The sequence below is a fragment of the Rhea pennata genome, chromosome 4 (genome assembly GCF_028389875.1).
Source record: "Rhea pennata isolate bPtePen1 chromosome 4, bPtePen1.pri, whole genome shotgun sequence".
Taxonomy (NCBI): domain Eukaryota; kingdom Metazoa; phylum Chordata; class Aves; order Rheiformes; family Rheidae; genus Rhea; species Rhea pennata.
Genome location: NC_084666.1, coordinates 71,106,721 through 71,130,273, shown reverse-complemented (window position 1 = coordinate 71,130,273; position 23,553 = coordinate 71,106,721). Strand labels below are relative to the sequence as shown.

The window sequence follows — 23,553 nt, the reverse complement described above, 5'->3', positions numbered from 1 at the left end:
TAATGAAAAATTTCATATGAAAAAAATGTTTGGGAATAACTAACAGCTATGGCTGTAACAGTGTAGTGAAAGGATGAAAGAATCTTCTATTTTTCAGTTAGATGCTCAGTGCAATGCTTTCAAGTACTCATTTTCTAAGCTGGCACAGAAGTGAAATATGCCAGTATTGAGCTTGCAGTCTTTCAGAAGTGCTGCCTTACCTTTCAAAATCCCACAGGTAACTAATCCGCCACCAAACCAGCCACTGGCACGCATTCTGCAATACTCCTAAGGTATACATATGTTTGATACAATACAACCTCTCTGTCAAACAGCCGTATGCAAGACTTGTGATGTCAAGAAACCAATCTTAAGCAAGAATGCAGAAAGATAAATCATTGCAGATTCTACTGTGGTTATTACTGGTCAGTTCCAAGCCATCTTGCTCTCTTTTATAGCTGACTTTTTTACTGTTATTGTTTCTTTGTCACATGGTTGCTGGGGGTGGCTGCAAGCAAGAATTCCACACAAGCTAGGACGCCTGTACACACCTTGCTGCAGAGGTGTGGTCGGCAAGGTTCCATCACGGTCTCCTGGTCTCCTCTCTGCAGCCACTGTAACTGCTGTACATGGCTAACACTGCTTTTAAGCACGTCAATCTGGGAAACAAAGGAGGCCAAACTCTTAGCTGCTGCAAACTGATGTAGGTCTAGACAGATTAACAAGTCTAAACTGATTACAGCGCCTGAGGTTCTAGTATTAAATCCCATTTGAAAGACCCCAGAAAAAGAAAGACCCCTTGCAATGAAGGGAATAAAAGAATTTAAAATCCCAAAACATTCACTAGCTCACTGATGCCCTATCTTTCACAAATCTTACACAGAACTGTTAAAATATCCTTAAACAGTACCCTCAATATTCTTACTTCCATAGCATGTCACTATATCAAAAAGGACCGCTTTTCAGCTAGTTGGATGAAACATCATTCATTTAACTAATAAGCCAAATTAATATTTTGTTAATAATGTAACATCATAATAAATATTAGAAATATTTGTTAAAATATGGATGATAGAAAAGGACATTAGATAACAGTAGTTCTGCACATTGTAAAAAAAAAAATGTGTTTTATCACCTTTTGATTTCTTATGTTAAAGACAATCTCCTATATACAAATACACAGATATATCTAAGTCTGAAGTGTTAAAAAAAAAAAAACAAAAAAAAAACACTAACATCCAGTTTCCCTGTTGCCATGCTTTGTTTCTTCGCATGGGAAAATATTGATTAAGTCAGTGCCAAAACTATTTGTAAATGAGTTGCACCCTCAAAGTCTTAGCACTGCAATACCTAGGTTGTCAACACTGAAGAGAACATTTATTCATTAAAAACTTCTGTTTTCATTCTATTTTTTTAAAGTTTAAAAGTGTGCAAAAGAAAATTATGATTGTTTTTTAAGTATTTGTTACTGCAAACTCTGCTTGAAATGTCATCTATAGTTTTTTTTTAAAAAAATAGAGTAATAAGACAAAGTAGGCAGCAATCGCATGCGTCACATCAATTTACTGAACGCATCAATTTGCTGACCTGTCTTGTCTGTTCAGCTTCCAGTCACTTGTAGGGCTAGTCACTGTCATGGAGAGTTACATACTTCTAGTGCTTTTCAGAATTTCCTTGAGGGCAGGATAGCAAATTTTGGGCTCAACTTAGTAACATTTCATAAGAATTCTGCACAACAGCACCGGACTATGAAAGAACACTGTGTCCTCTACACTCACGGTACACGATTCAAAAATAATCCACAACTAGATTAAAAACATTTGCTATGGAAGTAGCTCTGAAAACACTGCTTCGCAGGCAGTCACAACCTGCGCTGACTGACCGGCTTTGCAGGCAGGCCTAGCAGTCAGACTGCCCAGTTCACTCTCCGTTTGCCAGTGAAAGAGTGAAGCTGCAGGGTCAAGCTGAGTGCTCATGAAATGCCTCTTTGCATTGATTATGGAGACAGTTCGGTTCCCACGCAGCTTGAGAACAAAAACTATTTGAATTGCATCCACTGAATGTGCACAAGTAAAACACTTCTTTCACATCCCAGGAAATACACCCAGGTTAAGTGTTTGGTCCCTGAATTTGACCAAGATACTACACACACCTCATTACCTCATTAGCCACGTGATTACGACACCCCTATATGCAGCACACGCAAAGTTGCTGCAGAAGATCGGTGTCTTGGATGGGCCAGGCAACATGACAGGCTGCTATTACCTCAGCCCAAGCGTGTGGCAGGTTGTGAGCCTACTGCTTTGAGGAAGTGGGAAGCAAATTTCTGTTTCCAAGCTCTCCCTGCACGGCTTTAGGCCAGGGGAACACATCCTGAAGAAGCACAGTCAATCTCTCTTCTTGTATACAGATTTGACCACAGGGCAAAATAAATAAATAAATAAAAATAAAAATAATAATAAAAAAAATCAGGTAAAAATGATTTCCAGCAGAGCAAGTAACATAAAAGGCAGAGGGTCCTGAAGTTGAGAACACTTTCTCCCCCATCTCTGCTCACACCAGCTTATCTGGTAATAGTTATCAAACTCCTGGGTCCTGAAGAAGAGGGTTTTAAGGCAACTCTGGTCTAAACATGGAGAGTTTGCTCGGGTGATGAATCAAAGCTAGTCAATGGGTGGAGTTATCCTGAATAATTGTTTTTGTGCCCATTCGCCAAAGCCCTTTCTTAACGTTTGACTGGAGGCAGTAACAGCTACAGCTGAAGGCAATCCTTCAACCTGCAACTGTTTCCACAAGGCACTAGTAAAAGGCCCCAGCAGGTGCCCTTTGCCCTCTCTGGTTGCTAGATGTCTGCGTGTCCTGCAGCATGACACAGAGGACTCCTTCCAAAAGTCAGCTCAGCTGTGTCTGGCAGAATGGGCGACTTCCTGAGGAATGGACCGTTCATATTTTCTGGAATAAAGCAATGACTAATTCTCTGTTACTGCATTTGGAGTCACTGTCTTTTTCCTCTCACTAGGGAGGTGGTAAGAATGGCAGTGTGGAGCCCGAAAAGACGTGTGAAGGTTTTAGCGGCATAAGCTGACGTGGGAAGGGCGGATGCCTTTGCTGCCGGAGTCAGGGATGGACAGGATGGACAGTAAATCCCTGCCTTGCACAGCTAATCTCACTGATAGATTCTGCCTTCAGCTGTGGAAGAGATCCGACAGCTGAGGTTAGCATCTTCCCCTTTTTGGCTGCTGCCAGCTTGATTTCACCTTCATAGCTAGGAAAGATTCAGTCTCTCATTGCCAAGACACAGAAACCACCATTTTGCTGTACTTCTAACGGTACCAACAAAATGGTGATTCTGGAAGGCAATTTTTTAGAAGACAACATCTCTCTCATCTCAGACAGATGCTTCTTTTGCAACTGCCCACCTCCTCCTCCTGTCAAGTACATTTTAATAGAATGGAAGAAGGAAGAATCTGAAAAAAGCGCTCTTCAGAAGCGATCACATGTGTTTATAGGCCTGTTTCATATTTACAGTGCAAAAACCCAGAATCCAAACACAAGGGCGTGCCTGGCATGAGGGATCTGTATCAGAGGTGCTGCTGATTTCGTATGATGGGGCAGCTTTTGGCAGGCAGACAAGGGGCTATGTTTTCCCTTCATGTGTTCATATGACTCCCATTAATAATACTGGTAGTGATAAGCATGCATCAAGAAGAAAAAAGAATCATTATTTCGAAAGGTTCCCATGACAGCTGAAGCCACACATCACCTCTGAGAATACAGACACGCTCACTCTGGCTAGAGACCCTCTGGGGCAGTACTAATTAGCATCTCGGCAAGCACACAAGCAAGCCGAGGCCTCTGGGGAGCCCTTCCATAGAGCTTTGATCACCATGCTGCATGCACGGCAATACTGTCATCCCAGGGATCCCCCCTAACAAGCAAGGGGAGAATCCTTTTCCAGCCATGGTGACTAGCTGCTCAGCAAAATCAAGGCAGCTACAGCTGCTAGTTTTCTTTATTCACGCTCAAAATGTAACTACTCCCCTGCTAGAGGGAAAGGCAAGATATACCAGTGCACTGTGGAACCAGGAACAGAGGACTTGACTTCTCAGTGTGTCTCGCGGATTTGTTTTTTAGAGCAATAAACTAAGGTAACACTACTACTGCTCTCTTGCTTTGTTTTTTACATATAACACTTTTATATTCCTGTTCTTCTTCCTGTCGAAGCCTCTCCTTCACTCACGAGTCACAACCCAGCAAAAGAATCCTTGCCCGTACACAGGAGAGAGACGTACTTAGCAACCGGAAAAGGGTCTGACCCTAGAGATGCAGAATACCTTCAATCCCGCTCAGTTTCAAAGGAAACTGAGGTTCATGATGCTCACAGATTGCCCCTCAGATTTCCCATTCATGGTATCTCCCCAAAATGCAGATTTTTTTCATACTGAATTTGCCTCCAAAGACTTCAAAGGATAAAAAGTGGAGTAATAAATGACTAATTGCACAGTGCTAATTGTCACAGAGCTGCAATCTGAAAAGGTCAGTGTCTGCATCTCCAGAAACCTCTAACTGCTTGAGTAAGTCAGCGCAAACAGCCAGCCAAACACACACTCTGGAAAAGAGAGCTAAGAAACAGTGTTAAAACAATTCAAACCACAAGCAGTTTAACATTGCGTTTTGAGCTGTGAACAGCTTTTTTCCACAGCATACATTAAAAAGGAAAAGTCCACAATAGCCATAAAGACAGAATATTTAGGTAGCCTTTTTCCAACTATGCTTTTCGTATCTGTAGAGAGTTTCAAGGGGGAGTGGAAGCAAAGGGAGAAAGAAGGAAGTTGCTTTTAGCTTGGAAAATATCCAGTTTCACTGAAGTACCGGGCAGTCTAACTTCTTAATACCTGAGTAATCAACTACCAAGAAATAAGTTATTCTGAAGCACACAGGGAGTAACAGCACTAGAAGCACATGAAAATAACTTCAAAAATAACACCATCTCTTTTCTTTCTCTAAATGACATTTGGAATTGGTACCAGTCCAGTATTTCACTTCCAGTTTCTCCAAACTTTCAGTTCCATATTCAGGCCAAAATAGCTTTCCTGTTGTTTTTGGCAAAGGAACATGAGCACATAAAGATATATCCAGCCCACTGAGGTTTCCCTCTCTGTTTTCACTCATACCAACAGCCATCACACAATCCTACCTTCCCAGTTGTTGTCATCGCACAGCGCTGTCAAATCCAGTTGAGGCACTTCAGACACGAAACTGTTTTCCTGTTCATCGGCATCTTGATTTCTTTGCAACTTGGTTTCAGGAATACTTGAATGCTCTTGAATCTTCATACTTGAAGTCTGCTGTATTCCCAAACACCCACACAGATAAGAGAGCAAGAGAAAGAAAAAAAAATGTTTCAGAACGAAGAAGGGGGGAGAAAAAGCCCCTGCAGTCTCAGCAGCAGTAAGTTCAAGTCTTGAATTAAAAAAAAAAAAATCCAAATAAACAGACCCCGATGTTTCCAGCTTCAATTCCAAATTCCCTGCTCGGTGACCCCTACATGCTAATTGGTCACTCACACTGGCAAAAACATCCGTCCATCTGCTTTCCTTGAACTTTTCCTTGTTTAGAAAGCCGCAGCAAGTTCCCGAGACTGCGTGCCCTGACAATTGCATGCAGCCAAAAAAGCTTACAGTTATCAATTGGGATGAAGAAGGAGGGAGGAAGGCAGGGAGAAAGGGAGAGAAAGGGAGGATGCGTACAGTTCCCGCAGGAGGGCAACTCTTTGGAACAGCAACAAAAACGCTGCTGCTGTTATAAGGCTGTAGCAATATGGTGTCTTCTAAAAAGCAGGCACTGGAGTTTCTGAGGTAGCAGCTGCAGACAGCGAGCCGTGCAGGCTACGTACATGAATGCTCTCACGCAGGGTGTGCTGGCTCAGATCAATTAGTGCCAGCTAAGCTGTGCTGGCTGCACATTCCCCGATTTCCTGTGGTTGTTTTCTAGCTGGGCGTGGGGAGAGCAGAACTATTTATGGAGGAGCTCTGGGTATTAAAGCAGTGTTGCGCAAATCCAAACAGCAGTGGGGTTTGGCATCTCAGCTGGAAGCAGTGTGGACTCTGGGAAAACGCCAAAAAATGTACACAAACAGCCAGTGACTTGGGGCAGGGGGGAATCAGCAGAATGCCATCAAGTAAATGATCCATAATTTAGTGCTACCTAGAATCCACTGCTGTTTGTCTCACCACTATTCACCCCTGCACATGCCACATGCTGGGTCCATTTATGCAGAAATCACTGGCATTCTCTCAATCCAGATACATGGTGTGTGTGTGTGTGTGTGTGTGTGTGTGCATGTGTGTCTGTAACAGTCCTTTCTGACCCCACAAATATGTTTGTCTCTATAAAATGAACTAACTGACGGTTCACAGAGGGCAGTAGAGAAAAGGAAGTGTAAAGCACGTAAATAAACATACAATGTGATATGTATAAGCCCAATAAACACAGAGCTATCTAAATAGATGGCATTATATTATCACATAAAATATTTGATTTCTGTAAGAACAACCTAGGCAAAGCTCTCTCAGATACAGTCTAGCAGGTAAGCAACACACAGATCCTTTCCCTCCCACAGGTATTTTGATAATCTAGGCTGTAGCAATATCTGCTCATGCTGCTGGGTAAAGGAAATTGCTTTGAAGAAAATAATCCGTACGTTTGGACACAGTTTTTGGCAAATCCAGAAGCCTGGCCCATACCAAATCAATAGCCTTGGTACACATCACTAAGGCACATTTCGCCTTTTTTTTTTTTTTTTTTTTTTTAATCTCCCTTACAAAAGCTAACAATACAACTTTTTCTCCTCCCAGGTAGAGGGGAAAAAAGCCTACCCAGAACATACATCATAAAAATTAATGTTATTAACTGGATTCTACTCCATCAAAAAACCTGGATGATGGACATCTTGATATTAATAAAGAGTGTTCTGCTCTGTATTTTATAAAAGGTTTGTACTTCCTTTTCATTTCAATAAATCCACTTTTTAAAATTTTAACAAAAGGAAACACGATATGACAGTTTGCCAAGCACTAATAACTCCTACAGCTTGACACTGAATCTGACTACAAACCTGAGTGTGTTACCACGAAAGCTGTTGGAACAAAAACGATAATTCAGCGCTCAATATCTTTTAAACTGCTTTTAGGTTGAGGGTACTTAAATATTTCTTTAAGGTTTAGTGGAACATTTTTCCATCCCTACCAAGATCTAAACACCTAGAGTATACTCTAAACAAAAAGACCAGTCAGCAGGCAGAAACAGGTAGTCTTATTTACTTGTAAAGAACAAACTGTACCAGTTTATAAACTGCATTTAAATTGCAGCACAGGGCTTTAAGATTCAAAAAAAAAAAAAAAAAAAAAAAAAAAAAAATCAGGCAAAGAGTTTCAAAAATACATTGTTAAAAAAAGCACCGAAGGTGTGTGAAAAGAGGAACTTGCCTAGATTTTAACAATTTCAAAGGTAGCAACCTGCAAATACCACGTCTTGTCACCATCACTGGTCTTACTACAGAGTTAAATGTTTTCCTACAAGGAAAGTAAGTCTTTTGACTTACCAAGACTCTTAGAACATATCTGCAGCAGATACAAGTCCACATTCCAGATGGGCAAACATTTCCACTACAGATATAGTATACAGGTTATATCAATATCTTGTTACTTCTAAAGTTACTGCAGTTTTTGGAAATATTTAAAAAATTTAAAAAAACAGGCTGGTGCTGTGCCTGCAGCCAGTTACTCTGTACTCTTTGCTCACTTGCTTGCCGATGTAGTCGCTAATGTATCAAATAAATCATTAGGCATTCTGAAGAATAACAGTGGTACAAGCCCAGGAAACGCACAAAGTCAGATGTTTAACCTTGTTTGCATTAGCACTCCAAACCCACGTTTTCACAGATAACTCCATATTCTTATGACTTATTTTCCCATTTGATTTCCTGATGCTACCAGTTGCCAACCTCCAGGTCAAAATCAAGAGACAATTGCCATGCTTTAGGTACGGCTGTGCTCTTGTTTCTTACAAACCAAAGAGGCTGCAAGTGGATGATCTCATTAGTTGACAGTCATAGTGCATTGCTGATACTACATAAACAACCACAAATAATCTTAAAATTAGGCTCTCGAGTTATGCTTTTTAGAAACTGATTTTGCAGCCATGGTTTACAGGTATCAATAACTACAGATAGAAATAATTTGAGGATAAGTCAGCTGCCTTCGTTATTGCTGCTTCAAAGGAGATTCAGCAATAGGAGTAGCTCAAACAGCTAGAAGTAAACGGAAACACAAAGACCTTTGAATTCAGATCAGAAAACTGTATTCTGTACAGTTAAATGTGGATCTAAATAAATTCTTTTTAAAAGGCTTACTTCCTGCACATCTGATAATCCACTGTAACCACAAGCAGGAAACGTCCTTAAGCACCTCTTGATAATACAGTCAGATGCAAGAACCCAATCATTCTGCTACTTTACATTGGCATGACTCTTGAGTTATGCCAACTCCCTTCTACACCTGCTGCAACATTGGTGTGAATCTTAAAAATCAAGTACTCTGCTGCATTAACAAAGAAAAAGAACAACCTTCAAGTAACTTTCTGAAATGAAATGTAACTCATTTTAACGCTCAGCAGTTTATATTTTTATCTGCGGGAGAGTTCGGTACCAAATGTGCCTTATGTGGTCAAAGTTATCAGATGGAAATTTGCAGTTCTGTTTTTCCTTTGTCACCAGACAAGGAGGTACAAGCAGTTGTTCTGGTTTCTGGACGGAATACTTTACCTGAATATTAATGTGATAACAATTCATAATTTGACCAATACTTCCTCATGATTATATTCAAAGTAAACATACCACTATGGTAAATGGAGCTGTTGTTGCCTCTTGGAATGATTATCTCATCACACTGCCTGCAGGTTTATACTCTATCAGCCACACTTGGTTCTTGTTTGAGACAATTTCCTTAAAAAAATAAATTCTGGATACTAGAAACCTCTTTGTCAAATCACAGCCTGTATCTTGCAGCTTAGCTACTTCCAAGGGCAGATTATGAAGGCTAGAAAAGCACGGAAAATTCATTCAGGACACATGTTTTGAAGTATTTTTACTGCTTCATGGAAAGCTGGATTTACACCCAATAGCCATGGCACAAATTCCAAACACCTTCCCTAATATTTTCAGACTGGAGAATGGCTGAGAAGGAGAAAGGGGTAAGAAAGTCGCTTGCTCATTCTGAATGAGCTGTTTGTTACAAAAGGTATGCTTCTAAGCTGCCCTAAGCAAAAGGCTTATAAAGGACAAGGAATGCAGAACTACCCTGCAGGAATGTAACATTTTCTTGACCTTGTAATTCCTATATAATACAATCTCTGGGTTAAGGCTGTGCCTTTTTCTGCAGTAGAAGTTCCTATTGAATTTTAAACTTCTCCTAAAGAGAAATTTAAACTAGCAGGAAAAGTAGAAGAAATTATTTAGTAATTGTGGGCTCAGACCAGCTGTGTTGTAGCAATGTAACCTTGCGTGGGATGCTCAGTGGTTGCTCAGATCACTGCTCTGACTGAGTTGAGCCAGATCTCTTACTTTACTCCTAGAGGGTCAATAATCCCCCAGTACCCCTGCACTTGGCAGTACTAATACCTGACAGATCAGGCATGTGGGCTGTTGCATTAGCTTCCGTAGCACCTTGTCCCTCACATACCTGCTTAAATGTGGAGAAGATGCTGTCACTCCCGCACCACAGAAAATTCCCATTTAGCTTTTAAATTAGCTGGGGAGGGGAAGGGGGAAGAGAACGCTTGAATATTAAATTATGATCTTAAAATAAAGTAATACCTACCAGAAATAAAGTCTTACAAAGGCAATGTGGCTTTTTTTTTTTTTTTTTTAACTGTGAGGAGGCTGCTTTAAAAATATTGTCCGCCCTCAGTTAACTCCAGATGGCCAGAGACGCCACACAGACTTTGTCCATAGCTGTTTTATAGTCCTTCTCTAAAAATGTTGCAGCAATTGAAGGAGAGGTGTGCACGTAACTCTTCCTGGTATTTTAAATGCTATGTTGTATAGAACTATTTCCAGCAGAACCAAATGATCTGGTGACTGCAAAGGTGGTCACCTAACCCAACCCGACCTTCCCTTCACTGATGAGTCAGGTGAAAAAAAACCATAAAGAGAATGCAGGAGGTAGGCGTACAGTGAAAATGGGAAGTGCAGGGAAGAAGCAGTCACTATAAACACCAAATCTTCCTCCTCTCCCCTCCTGACAGCCGTTCCAATCACCAACCCTTAGAGAGAAGCAGGAGATGATCCAGTATTTTAAGACAAATGATCATGGGCAAGAACGCTCAATGATGACAGGGCACACTAGGAAATCATACATAAAAGACCAGAATTATTCTAGAAAAATCAAGAGACACAAGTTAATTTCACTACACCATGAGATAATCGATCACACACCCTGTTAGCAATGATTATAAGGGAACTCAGTGCCACTTAAACCAAAGTGCTGACTTCAGTGACACTTTCCTTTTTTGGCAAAGAGGGATTGAAACAGATGCTTTCAGACTTCTCCATGTTTGAGAGACTCTTTGAATTATAAATCAAAAAGGAGAAGGGAGGGAAGGGTAGAAAAAGCAAACACAAACTCCATTTCTCTAGGAGTGACAAAATTTCATTTCGAGTATAGAACTACATACCTAACTATCCGTATCTAGCAAATAAACAGCCCTTTTAGAGCCCACAAAACTGAAACTCAACTGAAACATACACACAAAAAAAAAAAAAAAAAAAAAAAGGATACCAACCTGTGAGTGCCTGAAAAAAACCTCATCGTTTTCACTTTCTTTGCTACAAAAAAAGAGACATATTACAAATATAAAAACAGATTGTCTTGCAACAAAAAACAAATAGGACTGTGCACACACAGGTTTTTATGTTGTGGCTGCTGTTGCACACTCGCTAGTACAGTGAGTAAATGAGGGGACATTCTGAGTCACAAAACTTCAAGCTGCTATACTACTTTGTTCCTCTCAGGACCTATTCGTGAAAAATATAATGGAATTTAATTCCAGTGCCCTTATTCCAAACCAATTCAACACTCCCAACAAGCATCATAACTGTGGAGAGAAATCCTCATCTCCAGCGAGCAGAATGGAGCTGCAGAGCTCTCAAAAAGGAGCAAAGTGCAGAGAAAAGGGTTGGACTCCCAACTCAAAGACCATGAGAGATGGGCACTTGTTGCTCTGTGCATATGTGCTCACAGTATCTCTGTTCAGCTGCTTAGCGGCAACTTCTTTTCAAGTCTGCACCATCACCCTGCACCATCACCATCTTAAGTGATGCTCCTAACAGGTCAGGAAAAGAGACGTCATGACGTATGGTATTGGACAGAGCCCAGACAACATATCCAGTGCCTCTGTATTACTCTACTTTGAAGTTAACATAGTGGGTAAAGCTGTTCTGCAGCACAGCTGTTACCCTCATGGTACGTGGTGAAAGATCTCTTAGGCTGTACCATAACCACAGGGAAAATAAAACATACACATATTTTAAAAAATCACCTTTCTTCAGATAAAATTTCCATGTCATCAGGTCCTGTTCTGTCTATAGGTCTGGATGAGCTAAAGCTTTCCATACTCTGTAATACAGTAAATGTTAAAACAGTAAGATACATAAAAGAAATTGGTTCAAGTTGCAGGCCATTAAACAGATCAAATACATAAGTACCCAGCGGGACTCCTAGAAACAAGACAATGAGACTGCTGCCTTTTACACATTTATAACAAAACAAAACTTGCCCAAACTTGCCCATAACCTGCAATAAAAATAACTGCACACTGTCTTTGTCTTTTCATCAGATGACCTTGAAATACCTGACAGACTATCCCAGCGTGATACCTCTGCAGTTCCCATTTTACAGACTGACATTCTGAGCAAGACAGCAATTCTGTGATGTGTACAAGCCCTGTAAGAACAGGTACCCAATTCAGAGCATCTTCCCAGCAGCACTCTCTGTGCTGATCTTAGAAATACTCCCCTCCTCGGCCAAACCATTCCCTAGTCTCTTCTCAAAAGCGCAGAAGACATTAGGAGTACAAAGAGACTGCTACGTACACAAAGGCAATGTAAACTATGCTAACATGAATGCAGGACAAGAAATTTACTGATTATCACATCTTGTTCTAAATTTTCCTGGCTACCAACTAACGCTGTTGTTCTCTAAGAACCTGACAAAGCATTGTGAAAACAAACCAACTGATACATCTTTGTTTGCTACAGAATAGACTTAATTCTCTGGTTTCAGTCTTTATAGGAATTTTCTTCATTATCTCAACAATAAAACACACTGTCTGCTTGGATTGCTTGGTCTCTAAGCTAGGAGCTAGAGGTTTTTTGTTTAATTTTTTTTTTTTTTAAGATGCTGAAGAATGGAGACACAGAACTATCCACTCTGGCATATGAACTAAATGACGTGCTGCACATCACACAGGGAGCAGCACTCATTGTGGCTTTGTGTAGGTGAAACTCATGGGAAAATTCTGTCACTCGAAGTCACACACTCTATACTTTTAAGTACCACCTCTTGTTCACTTTCCTTCTGCCAACAGTGACTTAATCATCTAGCATCTACAGACAAGGAAAAGCAGGCAGAGGTGAACAATGCCTTCACCTGCTTGGGTAGGTCTTGAACTCTTTCATATTGGAAGCACATTTCAAAATTGCCTTGACACTATTACTATAGAACACATCATTATAGCAATTCTTAAAGAAGTAAAACAAAGCACACACTACACCAGATCTAGAAATTAGGAAATTGAATGTTGCCACTTTGGGCACATGACTAGAAGTCTTTCTACTGTGGCATTTGGGCAAGTCTTTCCTAAATAGGAGGAAGGAAGTGAACAGAGCAGAGGGGGGCTCCTGGCCTGGATCACGGGAGCCAAAGCACATACAATTTCCAGGGCAGTCGCAGCCCTCTCTCACCTGTTACACCTCCAGCAACCAAACCTCACCGCCATGTAAGGTTACGCAGTTCAGCCACTCCAGCCAGGACAAGCCTCAGCCTTGCCTAATGTGATTCTTCAAGTGCTACTTGTACCTGGCTACCTTGCCTCTGAAATGCAGTTACACACTTTTAATGCTTAGTGGTTGGTTCTGCTCAGGAGACTAAGCGGAACTGACAATTTTTCCGTTGCTGACTTATGCTTTGAGTCAGATACAATTAGACATCTAAGAGGAGAGTTTCCACACGTTGCCCTACACACTCTTTCAAGCTTTGTTGATAAAGCAGGAAGACTCAAAAAAGATGAGGAAGAAGATGTGACTCCTGTCACAAAACTTGTTTATAAGATAAAGCACTACTAGAAAAAGCTAAAGTGTATGTTACATCCTTTGATACCCCAAGTTAGTAACTTGGGTTATTCTCTGAAGCGTATCTTCTACTGCCTGAGTAAAGAGGTAGCCAAGACCATCACACACTGCATCCTGACGAAAGTCTCTGATCTACAAATATGAAATACATGCACTCACGGAAACTTAAAAAGCAAACTTTGCTCTTCATGGAGAATAACATTGCACTCTCTGCAAGCTGTTTTATAAGGATGCTTCCATTCGACCATCACACCGGGACAATTCCTCTGGCAAAGCAAGCAAAGACCACATGGACCAGGATAGTTACCTTGGTCAAAGTGCACTTTACGCATGGTCCGTTCAGTTTGTGTTCTTTTCAGCCTTTTCCCATCAAGAGATCCAAAAACAAGGATCAGGGCAAAGTCCAAGGAAGACAGATAAGTTTGGGAACATTTCCTATAAGAATGTTTCAAGACTTCATCAACTTTTTTCAGGTCCCCAGCATACCTTCTTAAGTGTACATTTCTGACAATCTTTCCTTCCCCAAATCCTGAGTCAAATTCTCATTTACTTTAAGCTGCTTTACACTCCACAAGTAGAGTGAAGAGGCCAGAAAAGAATGTGAGCACTTCACATTTGCCTATCTTGAAGTTCCTTCCCATTGCTACAAGCAAAATGCATAGTGTGACTGTGTCTGTCAGACTGTACTCTTTCATAAAGTATCACACGAGGAGGTTATTGATATCGAGCATTAAATCTAAGAGGTATAGCCTACAATTCTTGGCATTTTGCCTTCCTTCTCTCACATATAGAAGCCAAATCTGCCTCTCCGTAGAATCTTTGCACAAGGTAGAGCATTACATCATGGCAATTTTGTAATCTAAACAAAATCAGTCACAACACAATTTCACATTAAGAGGGACTCTGAAACTCAACCAAATGTAACTGAAGGAAATGGTCTGTCGCTGGGAGGGCTAGTCTTTTCACACGGCATTACATGATTACTAGTAACAGTGAAAGTGCAGTTGGTGCCAGGCACAAAGCATGCACAGTATATCTGCCACTGTAAACAGACCCTACATTGAAGCTGAGTGTAGTTCCCCAACTGCCAACACTAAAATCAGCGTCTGGCTTGGTTGAGAGGGAAGGAGGATGCATCATTTTTTTCTATTGCTTGTTAAAGTTGGCAAACTGCCTTCCACTGTGAGGTCGCACAAGAATTTACCAGGCAAATTCCACAGCATTCCCGATTTTAGCATATCTGTGTCATTTACCTCCCCAGTAAAAGACAACTAGAGGGATCATCTTTTAGATCAACAGACCCAAAAACGTTTTGAATACCGCATGTGCTTTGTGCCATCGTAACACATAGAATCTCTGGGGAAGAGGCATAAAACACCTTTGTCACATCATTGTCAACAAGCCACTTGTGGATCTGTGGTTTCAGAGCTTAGCATGAGTTTAAAAATAAAAGTCCAGCTAAGCATGTGATTCTACACACCTGAGATTCCACCTTCTCACAAGTGTTCTGAAAGACTGGGATAAATATTTTCTTTCTCTCCTTCCAAAATACTTTATTGAAGACAAAAGAAATAAGCAAAAAGTTGTTGAAAGAAAATGGCTATGGATGGAGTAAGAGGATCATAGCACACAGAGCTTCTCAGTTTCTTTCATTTCAAAGGTTACAAGCATGCAGTCTAGTTTTTCCCATAATTCAAAATAGCTGCCCATATCTATATGTAAAAATGGCTACCCAAGAGGACCGGATGTTCACTGGAGCAGAATGTGGTTTTCCACCCTGGTACTGGGCATCAAATAGTATATCATGCCAGCTTACCACAGGACTGTCCTGGTTGTCATTAAGCTCTGAAAGCTTGGTGCTGGATTTCTGCCGTTTTGGTTTATTCCTTTCACCAAGATACGAGGAGCTGTTGTCTGGTAATTTTTCTGCCTCTTGAGCAGACAGAATACAGTCTTCAAGATTGCTGAATCCAGAGGGAATGTTTTCTTTGTTGATGACCTCCCTAAAAAGAAAAGGGACATTGCAACAAGATGTTGTTTAAAACATTTTCCTGCTACATTTATGGTAGTAATAGAGGAAGGCATTATGCTGACTGGTGCAGTTCCAGCAACATCTTTTATGCCCTATGAAACCAGTATCTCTTGTTCGTCCTACTGCAGCAAACAACACACACTGCGAAATGCTAAATCCCATTGAGGAGTGAAAGCTAGGTGTATACACCTCCGGTGAGAGAGCTGCCAGGATCAACATTTGAGACGTGATTTGCTTCCCACTCAAGCCAAGAGGGAGAATCTTGTTGAATTCAAATGGAATCTGGACTAGCTCCTGGCTGTCTGTGGTATTTTTATAGAGAACATGCAACATTTTTTCCTCTGAGACACGTGCTAGTATTTTAGAAGAGTGATTCGCAGCTGTGGTCCAAGGATCTCTTCTGGTGCATGACGCTGTATCAACAGCCCTCTTACTCATACTCTCAAACGCAAGAGCAGAATTGTGGTGCTTCAGCCAAATGCTTCCCTCTTACTTGGAAATAATACAAAACAGAAAAGGGAATAAGAACGAGCGCATCTTTGTGACAGTGACACAACGGCTAGGACCAAGAACTGCTCTGCTGTGCTTGGAAGTCAATGGAACGGCTAGCTTCAAGTCACTACATGACATGCCAGTGGGGCTCTCTTCGACCTACCTGGGTTTGTGTGCATTTTCTAGCAACTTACCTTGTGCTCATCTTTCCCTGCACAATTACCCTACTGGATCTCTCTGCACACAGTTTTCCCTTCACAACCTGTTAACTAGGCTTCTCTTTACCTTGTGCAATAATGAAGACACGCATACATACACATTATTACATTATGAAAATAGAAGACACACAGTGCATCTCATTCTTTACCAGTCCTACTCTGCCAGAAGCTAAAGGCAGGCTATTCACATTTGACATTGAAACTGGAACGTTTGCTAATTGTTCTATGCATTAATGGCCCTGCAGCTAATCTATACAATGCTGCGCAACTCCAAAGCCTGCTTTCATGAACAGCAGCAGAGTTTCTCTAGAGCTGCACTAGTGTGATAAAAGAACAGTTACTGGAAAGTGCCGGTATGACAAAGTATTCAGATTAAAAACAATCAAAAAGTTCCAGTGATTTTCTAGGTCACGAGTCTCTAGATTTTGTGGTTGAGAGATACAAAGAGGTATTATAAATCTGTGATCAAACTTACAGGACAATTCATTTGCCTTTATACAAGTTTTTACAACCCCCTGAAGTGATAAATTACATATATGCAGCCTATAGATCATGCAGTCTGCAAAGCATGAGAGTCCATGTATGTCTTTTTGCCATGAACACTCTTTTGCCATGAGCAGTGTAGTAACACTGCAGTTCCATCTTGTGACATTATAAATCCTCTTGTGATCTATCATAAGGCAAGGAGATGAAGTCACTGAGAATCAAAACAAACAAAAAGTTTTGAAAGGAATTCTGAATTTTGACAACTCACTCACAGAATTTCCAGTAGTCTGCCCTAAGGAAATCAGGGAAAACAATTTGAATCCTAGCCAGCATTCAATACTTGCTATCTGCATTAAATCTTTGGCTTAGGCTTTGGGGACTGAACCTGAACAACCAGCATCAAGATAGGCTAGAATGCTCTAAAGGCAGCTCTGCAATGCAATGTGGAAAAAAGCACTGCAGTACTATATGCTTCCAAACACGTACGCTAGCCAGTGTCTGACCTACTTACCTGAGAAGCCTGTCAGCATGGCTACTAAACAAGAAAAACTACTTCAGACCTGCTGCTAGATACTTTGGTGACTTGCAAGGTTCAATCTCCCAGTCCATCTTTGCAATGTATTTTCATCATCTATATAAATGCCATCTTATTTCATAGTTATGATTTTTTTACTGTAGGAGCATTGACACATTTGGGGAAGTAGCATGGCCTGCAATATTCACATAAGGTACTGAAGGTTATGTACATACATAAAAGCAGCTTGGTAAAGGAAGAAGTGGAGTCAGTAAGATTGAGGAATTCAGCATCCAGGAAAAAGCAGAGAGCCTAGATATGTATTTTGGAATCTAAACTGAAATCCTAGCAATCCAATGCTAAAATCAACTATACACATTCCTTGCAGGGACTAGCCTCGTGCTTAAAGCTAGACATATGTATAAGCACAGATACAATCAGGGTCTTACAAAATCACACTCCTCAGTTACAATTCCTTAAAGATAGCTGTGCCTTGGATGCGCATTTGTTAAGGATGTGGTAGTAATTTATTTGTACACACAATGCATGCCACAACTAGAGCAGTAAGAAAGGAGAAACAGGTATTATTTTCATTCTTTGACATTTAATGCAAATTGTCACTAAATCATTTGTAACCTTTGTGTAACAGGGTGGATAAAAATACTTTTTTTTTTTTTTTTTTTTTTTTTTTTTTTTTTTTATCCCCGGGGCTCCTCAATAAAGCTGAGCATTAACTGTGCCTCCACATACAAAAGGAGAACTTGGTTTTGAAGATATTTTATATTCAGAAAAGCATCTAAAAGCAATGTTTTTATCTAGTGGAATGTTGCAGGCACTAGCACCAACGGTTTGGGGGGTTTTGCTAAAAAACAAATACTGCAATTAAAGAATTCCAAATACTGTAATTAAAGAACTCCACTATATATCTTTAAAGAACTGGTTCTTATCGTGTTTTGGTCCACTCCATTACCTCTAATAAGCTCTATATTTCACAGCTCTAACTGATGTGACGGAGCTCCATATAGGCGCAGCAGTCTGCTCTGCACTTTCAGCTGAGGTCAAGGGCTAGCACATTTCATAACCGAACTACCAAGCATTGCCTAGACAGCAGACATGACTAAGATACACTTAATCAAATATATTTTCCAAAACAAAAGAAATTGGGATCGTACATGTCTCTGTTTCTCCGGGCTTCCTCCTGCTCTTTGTGATGTCGCCTCCTCTGCCTGGCAGACACATTAGAAGAGGCTGAAGATGTTCCCGATTCAGAGTCCTCTGAACTCTGGCCGCCCGAGCCATGAACATCAAAGAGATGCTGCTCCACGGCTGAGCGGATTGTCTTCTCTAAATACCTGTCAAGCCGAAAAATAAGGTCAGTTGAGCTCAAACTCTTGCTGGAGCTCCCTCTCTGCAACATTAAATAACGCATGTGTTCTAGAAGGTTTCGTTTTATCATGATGGAAAGGCAGTATAAAGTATACTAGGGACCACAGACATCTGCAGAGAGTTAAGCAGTATTTTCAGACACTTTGATGTTCTGGTCCCTCAGAAGAGCTGAGCTTTCCCTGTTCACCATGCACTTACTCATTTCTAGAGCTGCTTGAACCTTCTGTAAACTGACTACGTTTATTTACATCTGCAACTACAAACATAAGTGGCTGATTTTCACCCTCCACTTCAACAACTCCAACAAAACGTTACTTGAAATACAGTTCTAAAGACTGCAGTAATTGGAAACTCAGTTACGTGCTGTCAGCTTTTGTTAAAGGTCACTGGTTGGGGGTGAAGGAGGGTATAAAGAAAATACTGTCAGGAAATGACACTTTCAAGAGGAAGACCACAATTCAAAGGGCCATGACATGTGGGCAACCCAACCATGCTCACTCTAGTCAGGTCCTTTGTGCAATCCAAACTCTGGAAGGCAATGGATCATCTGCAAAAAGGTGATTCACTGCTGTCTCACAGGGAGATGAGAACATGCAACAATACGTTGCTGTAAACTCCTCGTATACTTAACTTAGTGACCAGGCACGGATCTGGTTCTGACCTCATGCCGTTTTCCTGCTCCATTAATGCACATGCAGCCCCTCCTAACTGACTTTGCTGTGAGATCACTGTCATACCCACTGGCAGTAAGAGGGCTTCCTCATCAGCCACAGCAAGGCATTCTCTGCAGTTACATCAGTTAAAGCTGTGAGATCGCTTGAACTTTCAATCTGACTCTCCTACATTTCACTACTGACATTTTCTTGCAGTATTTCCTTCCTTTCTTGAGTCAGAGGAAGATTTTATGAGCAAAATCTAAAACAGACTTCTTTTATTATTATTTTTTTCTTTTACCAAAACATTGTTTGGAAACATATTTTTACACATCCCTGCCCTAACTCTGTTTCTTGCACACCTTTAGAAGTCTGCTGAAGTTCTCTAGAATGAGTTTCTAAAACATGCCTGACTGACATAGTGTCTATTGCTTTTTGCTTAGAAAGATTCAGCACTTCCCCCAAAGTTATTTGTAGGGTTTGCCGCTTCATTTTCAACTAACTGGCTATGAGTATGGGAACTTGTACCTGGGCTGATGTCTCCAGAAAATTTACAACACTTGTTCCTAAGCATGGACTATGTCTGCTGAGACTCCAGTTCCCAAAAAAGTCAAAGATCTTAGCAACCGCATAAAAACACATGGTTTAATTTGGCAAATGTGTCCATGTTTCCCATATTGACAAGAATCAGTCTGGCAAATCCACTAAGCATTTACAACTTTAGTCAGGCAGGGGAGTCAACTTGTTAGCTCTGCTGTTCATGTCGGCACAGCAGTTACTGCAATGGCATCGGGTCCTGTCTATTCCTGGGACAGGAGCATAAACAAACACGAGTGAGAGGATTGTACAGTAAGAACATGCTTCTCTGAATATGCAAGATCTCTCTAACCAAAATATCACAGGCATAGTGTGGGAAAGAACCAAGGAACCCTCAGACTTGGGAATTTTTCAGGAGGAAGTGATTTATTATCATTGCAGATGCTTTGATTTGGGAAACAATGTCTTTTTTGTTTGTGCAAGAACAGCCCTTAAAAAGAAATCAAAGAATAATCAGTAACACTCTGAAAAGCTCCAATATACAAAAAAGGTAGCTACAAAATTGTAAAAGAGACACTTACTCTCCTGTAGAAGGAATGTTACTACTGACTTGTGACACATGGGCACTGTGTAAAAGAGAAACAGGAGAAAGTTAGATCTGATTATCAAAATAATGTCTTTAAACACTTGTTCTCTGCAGCACTAAGAAAGGATTTAAAGGTCCGAGCTGTCTCAACAGCAATTGCACTAACATGCCACAAGCTTTTCCCCTAAAGGAATTTGTATTCCCACAGTGACGTGGCACATTTCGACAATGCCAGTATCCTCAAGAATTATTTTCTAACTCATTCTCTTAGAGTAGGCCAAGATCGAACGGAAAGTATTTCAGCCTGAGCACGCTGCAGATTTCTTGCTTCCTTCCGAGTTTTCTGCAGCTGCAGATTGTGTTAGCCTCCTCACAAAAGCTCTTGTCTTCTGAGGCTGCTTTGAAAATGTACACAATGTGAAAGGGGAGTTAATATTTAAGAATCTTTAAATATTCATTGGGGGAAAAAAAAAGCAAAACACATGGCCTTGCTCTGTTATCCTGCAGCCCTCTAATATCCATGTTCTTTGCTTCATAGCTTAAAAAATAAGAATATATGCTTTCTTCTTTCCCTCTCAGTTTGTTTTTGGGTTCAGGAAGAGCTAACATAATTCTAGGTGTCATTGCTTGCCATTTAAAGCCCTTTGGAAATAAGCTGACATGCCATCAGGCACAGCCCTCACTGTTTTTCCTCCCTCTGCACAGGGCCAGGTTCCACTTGGCCAAGCTAAATCCATTCTGCCCTGTCTTCCCCCCACTGACTCAGCTTTGCAGATAAAGGAACACATGATACTTTACACATATTCATCATCCCTATGATCTTCATTAAGTCAAATAAGTTACAGGCTTACAAGTTTCATTTGGATTTATCTCCGTATCAGCAGAAGAATTAGTTGTATGACTAGTCTCTTTTCTGCTTCTGTTGAATGTTTCACTTGCCAAATACTTTACCATATAGATCTAATGCTAGTTAAGAAGCTGCAATGCTCCGATGCTAACTACTCTGTGGCTCCATTGTTTTTAAGCGTCTTTTGTGGTGGAAGGCAGGCAAATGAAGACTGAGAAGGGTAAATAAAGGACTGCTACAGCCAATTTGATAAAAAAAACCCACAAAATAGAAATAGCCTAACTTCCTTTTCAGATCTGCCTGTCGTAAAGTACAAACCCACAGATGCCCAACTGCAAATCGGTCTCTCTCATATGCTTCTGGTTACTTCAGCAGGCAAGTACATCCACCTTGGTTTGGATAAACTAGTGCTACACCCCAAATACGCGCTCATCCCTTCCAGTCCTTACTTCACGCCACACTGATGTCTAGTCCAGTCACAGTTCCCTGGAGCTGTGAGCAGCATGAAAGCAGTCACGTATTTGCTAGTACATTCCACTTTACCTATGCAACACCCACGTAGCTGTCATTCAGATGAATTCATGAATAGAAGACATACAAACAAATACCAAATTACTGTCCTTACTACTATGAGCACGCAGCCTACATAGAAAATAAAAATTGCAATCTCTCTCTCTTCATATGCATGCAACATCTTGGTTATTAACTATGACATCGCTTTGCTTTTCCAAGCACACATTTCAAGCATCTTACTTGCATTCCACTTCACTTACATAAACTACTTTCCCGCTTCCAATCCCCAAATTATTTTTTTAAAGCTGGCCTCCCATTGGAGGTGGATTAGCAAACAAGATAATAGTGTGGCATGCTAAACCACATTACCAGATGTAATTCATTCTACCACTGTTGCTCCTGTATGTGTGGCCTTAAGTTAATATTGTATCAAGCTTCTATAATATTTATATGCAATTAATACCACATGGGACTGGTTTTCATATCACACCTTTTTTCTCAATTTATTTGCATGTCAGGAAAGTGATAGTGGAGGGGGAGATGGGATTGTTTATATTTTTATTTAAAACATTCCTAGAATGTAGGCCTATCTGCCCAGCAGATGAGAGAGAAAATGTCAAGAAAAAGCTCTTCCCTCTATTAAAAAAAAAACAAACTAATGAAAGGCTAGAAACTGCACATGAGTGAGAGTTCACGCTCTTAACCCCATCTAGGGTGTTCAAGGGCAACAGTCACTATCTACAAACCACTCATTTGTATCATTACTGAAACATATAGCAGTTTCTTTTATGCAAAAAAGTAGTAAAAAGAGAAAATAGAAGATAAAGTTGCAAAAATAACTAAATAAAATGACAAGTACTTTCATTACGCCCAGATACCTTCTGTAATTGTCTAATTATCAGTTAACTGCGTGCTTTTCTAACACCAGTTCTGTTTTAACCCATTAACCTTGCTAACTCATAACGTCATGTATCATTTTAACAATTACTTTGTGGTATCTATAAAGGTCCTACTCAAACATAATAGATTTTGTCAGAGAACTAATAATACAGTGATTTTGATACTACCAATAAATAGGAAGAATGTGTGCATACAGCTACATGCCGGTTGAATGGATGATAATAAAAGCTTTAACATTGTTTTTATTTTCTCTTCTAGATACTACTTCCTTATATACTGAACATAACCGTAAGACAAATAGGATTTACTTTATTCTTAGTCCTGTTAACTCTTAATGCTCTTTATTAGACCTCTCTCTCAATTTTGAAGCAGAGGTTTTCCAGATATGCTAAATTTCTTTCAATTCCAGAATAATTGGCTTTTCACACTATTTAATTTCCAAGATTAAAATGTACTCTGCATCAACCTTTTGCACATTCAGGAAGTTCATTAAAAACATCATCATCATCACACCTCCTGGTGGAGGCGAGAGAATTATACAACAGCTTTGGAAGTCCAGCCTGCCTGGGGATGGAGCAGGAGCTGTTTGAGTGTATTAGCAACCTGAGGGAAAGGCAGAGCTCTGCCAGGATTTCATGGCTTAGAACACCAACCAGACACGGGTGATGCTTTCTAAGGGGTAGAACTTTTCGATGGCAAAAGTTGCTGCGTCACCAGAGTTGTGCTGCCGAAAGCACGCTGGAGCAAGCATGGCCCAGAAGGGCCCTCGCTGTCATGCCCTAGTGTGCAGTGAGTTGCCTCAGAATGGCACCTTTGTTTATTAAATCATCTGCCCGATGAATGCTCATGTTCTGCTTTGGTTAATTTTTTCTCGTCCTGGATGCTTGGTTCACTGATATGTACAGTCAATTATTTCCACAGCTAGACTATTTTTACTAAATTATGCAGCTGCTGCAGAACACACTGAGAAATATTTTCTAATACAAATATTTCTAATATAAA

General features: G+C 40.5%; 1 protein-coding gene across 9 annotated transcripts in view; it reads right to left on the bottom strand.

Annotated features, from left to right (window-relative positions):
* FAM13A (family with sequence similarity 13 member A) overlaps positions 1 to 23,553 on the bottom strand; it is a 134,326-nt gene that overhangs the window by 22,368 nt on the left and 88,405 nt on the right. For 6 of the 9 annotated variants that reach the window (XM_062574218.1, XM_062574215.1, XM_062574219.1 and 3 more), the window contains 6 exons: positions 20,287 to 20,331; positions 18,302 to 18,481; positions 15,204 to 15,390; positions 11,578 to 11,654; positions 10,822 to 10,864; positions 5,177 to 5,327 (listed from right to left, as the gene is read on the bottom strand). In XM_062574218.1, the coding sequence (XP_062430202.1) occupies positions 5,177 to 5,327; positions 10,822 to 10,864; positions 11,578 to 11,654; positions 15,204 to 15,390; positions 18,302 to 18,481; positions 20,287 to 20,331 (683 nt within the window). The remainder of the gene's footprint in view (positions 1 to 5,176; positions 5,328 to 10,821; positions 10,865 to 11,577; positions 11,655 to 15,203; positions 15,391 to 18,301; positions 18,482 to 20,286; positions 20,332 to 23,553) is intronic. The other 3 variants (XM_062574214.1, XM_062574216.1, XM_062574217.1) reach the window with 3 other exon arrangements.